We start from the raw sequence: 9067 nt of genomic DNA on the forward strand, positions 1-9067 counted from the left end.
CTGGGTCTCCTTGTGAAGCTGGAGCACCCAGATTTTAGTGCTGTGCAAACAAAAGGTGAGCGGTGAGTCTGCCCTGCCCAGGGTCAGTGTCCACAGGAGCTGTTTGTCCTTCCCACGCTGTACCCCCAAAGCAACAAGAGCAAATCTGGGTTGTTACTGCTGCCAGTGGTTTGGTCCTGGGCAGCACGAGACCAGCCCAACTCTGCCCCTCCAAAGCAGGCTGATCCCTGGCCAGTGCTGGGCTGGAGTGCAGCCCCTGGGGCCAGACTGCATGGGGAGAAACTTTCTTCCATCATGCCAAGTATCTGCTGGGAAGCAACCCAGCAGCCCCAATGACAGGTATGTGCTTCTGGCTGGGCAGCTGGGAGGGCACCTCCCTGCTCATCACTGAACCATCTCTGGTGGCACGTTTTCAACACCCTGCTGTGGTGACTTTGACCAGAAGTTTTGAAACTTTTAGGAAAAATTAGAGAAAAAGTGATGAGATTATGCAGATTATTCCAGAAGCAAGGAGCCTCCGGTTATATGCTGAAGGTGCAGAGTCCCCTGGCTGCAGGTGGTCCCTGAGGACTACTCCGTGCATGAGGACTGGGCAGAGGCCCCACCAGGTGATATGTGCAGCTGCTACCTGCACTATCTTCTTGCAGGCCAAAGACTTCCGTCTGTACAGCCAAGAGGTGCTGGACTTTGGGGATCAGGTCTCCTTCCTGCTGCTGCTGCCTCCGTCAGACGACGTCTGCACCGCTCCGGGCCAGAACAACCCCTACACCCCTCGCTCTGGCTTCCTCACACTGCCACTGCAGATCTTTGAGCTGGGTGAGGAGAGGGAATGCCAAAACCCAACTTTGCTGGTCCCCTTGTCCTCTGAGGCTCCTGAGTTGGGCTGGGCAGTGTGGGGTGCCTGGAGGTCCCTCCCTCCCTGGGGAGGAGGCATGGAGGGATGTACTGAGGGCTGTCCAGGTGGACTAATGGACAGTGTTGCCTCCTCATCTTGGGTGATAGGGAGGAGGCTGTAGGGCATCCATAGCATGGGACCTCATGTTTTTCATCCCCCCTCTCTTGTTTCCTCTCTCAGTCCACTTCTTCACGTACAGCCGGGAGTTCATCACACAGTACTGCCAGGTGTCCGCCCTGCTGGAGCTGGAGTCACTCCTGTCCCAGCAGAGCCTCAGGGAGGCTTTCTCCGATGCCGAGCTCACCACTGCCAAGCAGAGGCACCAGCAGGTTCAGGACTACATCCAGGTATGGGGTGGGAGGAGGCTCAACAGTGCCCCTGACCTGCCAGGACTCAGGCAGCAGCATCTGCACCCAGGCTGTTCCCTGGTCTTGGTAGCCCTGGGGGGATTTCTCTGATGTTGCTGATGGGTAGCAGCAGTCTGGTCTCTTGCATAGATTCATTGAATGGTTTGGGTTGGAACAGATATTAAACCTCATCCAGTTCCACCTTCCACTTTCCCCCGTTGCTCCAAGCCATGTCCAGCCTGGCCTTGCACACTTCCAGGGATCCAGGGGCAGTCACAGCTTCTCTGGGCACCCTGTGCCAGGGCCTCCCCTCACATGGAACAATTCCTTCCCAATATCCCATCTAATCCTGCCCCCTGGCAGTGGGAAGCCATTCACCCTTGTCCTGTCACTACAGGCCCTTGTCCCATCCCTCCATCCCTTGTCCCAGTTCCCTCTCCAGCTCTCCCTGGAGCCCCTTTAGGCACTGGAAGGGACTCTGAGGTGTCCCTGGAGCCTCCTCTTCTCGAGGCTGCAGTTGCTTTATCGAGCAACTTCTTACTGCAATGATCACATTAAAAATCCCAAGGAGACACCCAAAGTGCACATGCTCTCTTTGCTAGAAGAAGGTCTGCAAGTGCATTTTAGGATGGACTTGCGAAAGAGCATCCCACACTACTCCTGTCCCCAGCACCCCTGCTGAACCAGCAGCTGCGTCCTCCTCCTGCCTGAGAGCACTTTCTTTGCATTTCCCAGCTCAGGGATTCCCCCAGAGCACTGGGGAGATGTATGTGTACAGACTCTGTGTTTTGCCATGGGACTTTCTTGCTGTGGTTTACTGTGTGAAAGGGCTCCTCCATTTCCTCTGTTGGCAGCAAATGGAGGAAATCTGGCGAGAGATGCGCTGGATCATGGATGTCCTGCAGCACGCCCGCTACAAGCAGCCCTCCTGTGGGATCTCTCTCAGCGGCTTCCTCAGCGAGGCTGGGGGAGCAGCGAAGGAGAAAACCCGATCCTCCTCGTCCCACCTTGACTACCTTCCATCGCCAGTGCTCTCACCAGAGACCAGCCGCAAGCTCAACTCCGGTAGGGACCCGAGCTCCTGCCTGGGGGCTCAGGGGCTGCCCGGGCTCGGTGGGTCCGGGGTGGCTGTGCCCAAGGTGCCGGCAGGGCCGGAGCCTGGACGCGCAGGGCAGACCCGCCCTGCCTGTGCCGTGCGAGCACCTCAGGTGTGTCACAAGGGGGTGAACCTCAGAGGCTTCCCTGGATTCCACCTCAGCGGGGGATTCCACACTCAGGCTGAGCCGCTCTTTGTTGCTCTCCCCCCGGCAGACTCGCACGGCCTGTCGGACGAGGAGGGCTCCTCGGAGGTGTTCCTGGCCACCGACAGTGACTACGACTCCAGCCGGGCGCAGAGCCCGAAGGAGCTGGACCTGGTGTGCTCCACCACAGGGCCCGAGTGCTGCAGCCGGAGGGCGGCCCGCACCCTGCGGGACAGTGCCCCCGACGTCCTGCAGAGCCACGAGCTCCAGACCCCACCCGCAGTGCCGCCCCCGCCCGAGGAGCCCCGGCCACCGGCCAAGCTCTATGACAGTGACTTTGTCCTGCCCAGCCGGCAGATCGAGCTGCTGCGCATCACCGAGAAGCGACAGGCGTACTGCGTCCGGACCAGCAGCCTGGACTTCCCCAAGCCCCACTGCCCTGCCCCGAGGAAGTCCTGCCCCGGCTCCGTGGACAGCTCCCCGGCCGAGAGCAGGAGCACGGGCCCCTGCGGGCCGCTCCGGCTGGGGCCTGGCTCCACACCCAGCCCCGAGCGCCGCCGGGGCCGCCGCGGCTCCGATGAGTGGACTCAGGGCTTGCCAGAGCAGCAGCCAGAGCAGCCTGGGGGCTTGGCCGACCAAGGGAAGAAGCCGGGCTCTGTCACCTTGAGGGTGTGCCCTCAGTACGAAACGGGACTCTCCAAAGAGACCAGTGTCAAGGTACCGGAGCCTGTCACGGGTGGCAGAGCGGCTCTGCCGTGCCCGGAGGGACAGGGCTGGCAGGATGGGGACAGAGGCAGCAGGGCTCCTGTGCCCCACACCTGGCACTGCCCTCCCCATCCTTCACCATCCCAGGGGTGAGGTCCCCTGGAGACCCGCAGCACTCCTGCCCTGACTCCCTCTGTGCCTGCTGTAGATGAGGCTCCTGGTAGGACAGCGATGGCTGCTGCTGCAGAAGGATGAGCCAGGGCCATACATAGTGAATTTTGGGGACAAGGCAGTGGGGCTGAAGTTTATCTCTTGGTCTGTGGTTCAGCAGGTGACAGTAGCTTGGTGCCACCCAGTGTGGGCAGGCAGAGCAAAGGACACTTTTTGGGGGGTTTTTTGTTTTTTTTCTCGATTTTTTGGGGTTTGTTTTGGTTTGGTTTGGTTTGGGGTTTTTTTTTTTTTTTTTTGTGTTCTTTGGGGGTTTATTTTGGTTAGGTTTTTTTTGTTTTTTTTTTTTTTTAGTTTTGTTTAAAATAAAGAGAGAAGAAAACCTGACTGTTCTAATAGGGAGGAAAAAGCCAAAATAGCAGTGTATTAGCAAAAATCCAAATCTTCCTTGATATATCTGAGCTACTGATATAATAACTGAATCCATTGTTTAAGATAGTGTCCTTGCCACATCCTTGCCACATCCTGATGTGATGATGTGTTCAAACACTTCATACTTCCAGGCAAAAATTCAGCTGTCACCCCTGCCCTGGCCATGCTCCTCCGACAGCCTCCCCTTCCTAGGTGTGTCGTCTCTGCTCCAGCCTTCCTCATTAGGGAAAGGAGAGCAGGAGCTTTTTGTCTCCAGCCTCTGGCAATTCCAGTGGCAGAACCCACTCCAGTTCCAGCTGGGGCAGCAGGCAGAGCTCTTTCCATGCTCCTCCAGACTATGCTGGAGCAGCTGTGTGACCTGACTCCTTTCCATGAGGGCTCTGCTGCCAAGAGCTGACCCCACCAGCTCTGATCACTCACACCTGCTCCAGGTGGGGTCCCCCATAGAGGACCATCCCCCAGGACATCTTGGGCAGGTGCCTCTCTGGCTTTGTGGCCTCCTTTGATCCCAGCCACGGAGATGCTTCCCCGTTGAAGTTTCCTTTCTGAAACATTCCTCAATCCCAGGACAGAGGATGGTGGAGCAGAAAATCATTAAATCATGACTGGTATGGGTTGAAAGCAACCCTAAAGGAATGGCAGAGGAAGAACAGTGCCAACAGGCTGATTGGTTTATTGCTGGGGACGTTTGTTAGCCAGTGTCTCTGCACCCAGCTGGGACATCCTAGCAGAGACAACTCTGCCTCGCTGGATTATTTTCCATTTGAGGAATGCCCATAGATTTCTGTGGAACTGAAGCACAGCCCTCAGGTTCTTGGCGGGCTGCCCATGTAGCTTTTGAAGTTGCAAAGCTTTGGACACGCCTGCTTGAAAGCATTTTACAATGTTCTCCTGGTGTAAATGGCTGAGCCCTGCCATGGCTGTTCAGGGCTGGCAGTGCTCACGTGGGCCCAGGGCTGGGACCACCCTGCCGGGGCAGCACTCCTGGCGCTCTGCAAGCCCTCACAGATGTGCCAAAGGAAATGTTGCTTTGCCTGGGTGAGGATGGATGTCCTGCCTTGGAGCCTTTGAAGCTCCCAGCATTAGCAACCAGGGCCCTGATGAGCTCATTTTCTTGACAGCATTTGGGATTCACAGGGCTGTCCCCTGGGAAGCAGAGGGCAAGGGTAGCTGTTGGTGGGAGAACCCCAAGCTTGCGCACGGGATGAAATTTATTGCCATGTTCCAAAGAGGTTTCAGTTGTAGTTTGGCAGAGCTGTTGTGATCCAGCTGGTCTGAGGGTCTGGACCCTGCTCACAAGAGGGACTTCACACAGATCCCTCCGTGGTATCAGGAGCACGACAGGGACTGTCCCTCTCCAACTCCAGGTGATGAGATAGTGGGGCAGGCTCAGCAGAGCTGTAGGTGACACATGCAAGGGTTGAGTGGCAAGGGCTTGGAAACAGGAGTAGAGGCAGAGAGTAGTCCATAAGTTTGGGCCCTGGCATGCAGGGGCACCCCTTGGGCATTCCCTCGGCATGGTGTGCCCATGGCTGTGTGCCAGGCTGCTGCCACGGGCAGCACTGCTCACAGGCACCTCTGGGCAGCTGTTCCTCCACCCTCACCATTCCTCCACACCGTCCGCTGCCTCTGGCCCCTGTTCCTCCTCATTCCTCCCCCTTACCATCCATCTCTCCCATCTCTCCATCTGTGCCATCTCTCTCTCCACAGCTGCACATCACCAGCCAGACGCCTGCCAGTGAGGTGGTGAAGCTGGTGGTGCTGGAGATGAACGGCATCGCACGGGACATGCTGGGCGCCTCAGCCGCCGTCTGCTACGGCGAGGAGCAGCTGGAGCACTTCGGGCTGGTGTTCGCTGCCAACGAGAGCGAGCGGTGGCTCCCCGATGACTTCTTGCCTCTGTCCCTCCACACCAGCCAGCCCGAGGGGCGGTTCCTGGTGCGCATCAAGGAGACGTCCCCTCTGGTGCTCCAGTACGGGCCAGCGACCACCGTATGAGAGAGGAGAGCGGCGGGACGGAGCGGAGACCTCGGCTTCCAGAGCAGACAGCTCGTCTCTGATGCTTCCTTCTTCCACAGACACCCTCTCATCAGGCGTCCACAGGGTGGAATGGGATCACACTGGGTTGTGTGTTCTTTCTTTGTGCTATTTTTTAATTTTTTTTTTTTAACCAAAGACACATCGAGACTCAGTTTTTCTGACTGGAGAAGAGGAGGGTGGAGTCCAGAGACCTCAGAGCTCAGGAGGAATCTCTGCAGGAATGGAATTTTTGAAAGTAAATATTTTTAAGGAGAAACAGGGGGGGGAGAGAGAGAGAGGAAAAATATTACAAGAAGAAGCAGCAATACTTTTTTTTTCCCCTTTTTTTTCTGAAAAACCTTGTTTGGGATTCACTGAAGGCAAAGCCACAGAGGATTGCTGGGGAGAGCTGTGGTGTCAGTGAGGAGAGGGCAGGAGCCACAAGGACAACCCTGAGAAGGGCATTTTCCTATCTGCCCTCCTTTCACTGCACCTGGAGAAATGATTCTTGCACAAAGTTCTTGGAAAATTATATTATTATTTTTATTCTGAAAAAAGTCAATAATCATTGTGCCAGAGCCACTGGAATTGGGTAAAGGTGAAGACCCTTTGCCTTGTGTCCAAGACTAAAGGAACACATGCAGCCAGCCCCCTGCACTCACAGATGTGTCAATACCACACTAGAGATTTGCTATAGAGCATCTCCTGCAAACCCCTGGGCTTCCCTGTCCCCCTGGGTGCCGTTTTGTTCTGGTGATTGTGCTTCTCTAGTCCGTCCTACAGCATGACATTTTGTTAGCCACTAGGTCTCCTGTTAACAAGGTTACTTTTCTGATCTCCTGTGGTCCATAGTAAAAAAGGCTGCTGCTGACTGCATAGCACTTGTCCTTCTTGTGGCTGGGTGCGTAGCATTCCATCATCCATCTCTCAATCCAGCTCTGATTCCAAGGGCTGGGCTTCTCTTTCCCAGGAGTGTTTAGTGGGGTGCTTCTCACGCTGTGCAGCGTTACATTAACACACAAATCACACGTGTGGGAGCAAAGCACTAGTCAAAAATGCTCTTCTGGGATTCATTGCTCTGTAAGGCAGCAAGATAAGGTTGGGCATGCCAAGGCATCACCTCCATGGGCTGGTGAAACCCCAGAGCTGTAGGGCTGGATGCCTAAGTCAGGTCCTGCAGCCTCCACTGATGGAAGAACACCTGGAGAGGAGCAGGGATGGTGGCGAGAGCTCACAGCTGTGTCACAGCTGGCGCAAACTCTGTGAGGAAGGTGCCAGTCTGGCACCCTTTGGCAAGGTGAGGCTTCTGATGCTGATGCTCCTGCAGCAGCCACCTCACTGTCCTTCCCCTGGCACGGAGGGATCAGGGCTGGGCAGCAGCCCCTGTCACTGGGTGCCAGGGTGCAGGAGGGGCTCTGTGGGCAGCCATGAGGGTTGGCTGTCACTGCACAGAGGTTCCTCATTCCTCGCCTTGCAGGCACCAGTGTGGCACAGGCAGGAATACATCCCAGCACGACCCCTTCCTGCCCCACGTCAGAGCCACTGTGGAGGGGAGGATCCTGTGCCAGCCCCTCAGCTGGTGCCAATCAACCAGCACCACACTGACGTCAGTGCAGGCACCGCCATGGGACGTGGAGGCGAGCGACAAAGGAACTTCTTAAAAGACACTTCTCCCATCTCCTCTCTCCTTTGCTTGTCTTCTGCCTCGAGTTAAAACCAACCCCACTCTCCCAGGTCAAGGAAGAAGTGGGTTGGTGAGTGCAGAGGTTCCCATGGTGTTTGTCATTATTGGGCATCCATAGGCACTGACATCCCAAATTGGCAGGAGCTGCAGGGTAGCCCTTCCCTTTACATGTGTCACCTACTGATGCTCAGAGCCTGAGGCAAGGCAGAGGAAAGGCACAGCTGGTGGAAAACTAAGTGCCTTTTTGAAAGTCACAGAGTGAATTCAGTGTTAGATCAGGGCTATGTACAGAAAGCTACATCTGTGTCCCTGATGCTCCTCAGCATGGAGCCGCGCAACTCCTTATGCCCTTTTATTTGACCCCAGAAAGGAAAAAGTCCTCACTTTTCTTTAAGAATTTGTTCTCCCTTCTAGAAGTCCAGTTCCATCAAGAGAGACGGAGCCATGACCCAAAGCCAGGTGCTGCTCCTGGGACAATGTCTGCAGCTGGAGCTGCTGCCCACCCCCTGTGCAGAGCTCTGCCTGTGCAAGGGCCTTGCTGGCCCTGCAGAGCTTTTCTGCAGGAGCTGCTCTGGCCATGCAGCAGCTTTGATCACTTGGCTGCAGGGAACAGTGTGGGACCTCCTCCCCTTGCTGGAGAGAGGAAGAGAGAAGGAGCTGGGGCCTGGTAGGAGCAGAGTTCGATGCAAAGTGGGAAGAGCAGGAGTTGTGCAGCTTTTTTGTGGGAAGCCCCACAGCCAGGGACTTGGGATGTGTGATGTCCTGATGCAACACACTCCTCACAGAATGACACAAGATTTGGGGTTGGGAGGGACCTCTGGAGATCATGCAGTCCAAACCCCTGCCCAGGCAGGGTCACTTGGAGCAGGTGACACAGGAATGTGTCCAGGTGGGTTTTGAATGTCTTGAGAGAGGGGAAACTCCACACCCTCCCTGGGCAGCTGTTCCAGTGTTCTGCCACCCTCCTTGGAAAGAACTTCTTCCTACTGTTGAGGTGGAACTTCATGTGTTTTTGTTTATGGTCATTATTCCTTCTCCTGTTGCTGAGCTCCACTAAAAAAACTCTGGCACCATCTTCTTGGCACCTGCCTTGGAGATATTTTTATGGATTGATGGGATCCCCTCTCAGTCTTCTCTTCTCCAGACTAACCAGGTCCAGCCCCCTCAGTCTCTCCTCATAAGGAGGTGCTCCTGACCCTTCATCCTCTTTGTGGCCCCTACTGTACAGCATTCCTTGAAGAATGGCACTTGCAAGGTGGTTGTCTCTTTTCCTATTCTCCTTCTCTCCCTTGATGGTTTCATGGTCACATACCAATGTTTTCTTTCTGAACAGGTTGCTGAGCCTTCAGACACTCTCCTGCCCTTCCCCACAGTCAAGGACAAGGCAGCAGGCTCTGTTGGGGCAGTTTTTAAGGCTGCCATCTTGGTGCTGGGGCTTTGGGAGCCATGGTGGCTCTTTGAGGTGGTGTGACAAGGTGTTGGGTGAGGGGCGCTAAGCCCTGGCAGCACCAGGATTCAAAGTCAGCCCTGTGGGTCTCCTTGCACTGGTGCAGAGGGTCGGTGAAAGGGTTTTCTC

General features: G+C 55.7%; 1 protein-coding gene across 9 annotated transcripts in view; it reads left to right on the top strand.

Moving 5' to 3' along the window:
• LOC129127391 (ankyrin repeat and fibronectin type-III domain-containing protein 1-like) overlaps window positions 1-6683 on the top strand; it is a 237778-nt gene extending 231095 nt beyond the window's left edge. For all 9 annotated transcript variants that reach the window (XM_077186713.1, XM_077186711.1, XM_077186710.1 and 6 more), the window contains 5 exons: window positions 648-816; window positions 1076-1242; window positions 2097-2307; window positions 2554-3200; window positions 5499-6683. In XM_077186713.1, coding sequence (XP_077042828.1) covers window positions 648-816; window positions 1076-1242; window positions 2097-2307; window positions 2554-3200; window positions 5499-5786 — 1482 coding nt within the window. In that variant the 3' untranslated portion in view covers window positions 5787-6683. The remainder of the gene's footprint in view (window positions 1-647; window positions 817-1075; window positions 1243-2096; window positions 2308-2553; window positions 3201-5498) is intronic.
• The last annotated feature ends 2384 nt before the right edge of the window (window positions 6684-9067 follow it).

The sequence above is a fragment of the Agelaius phoeniceus genome, chromosome 16, assembly GCF_051311805.1.
Source record: "Agelaius phoeniceus isolate bAgePho1 chromosome 16, bAgePho1.hap1, whole genome shotgun sequence".
NCBI lineage: Eukaryota > Metazoa > Chordata > Aves > Passeriformes > Icteridae > Agelaius > Agelaius phoeniceus.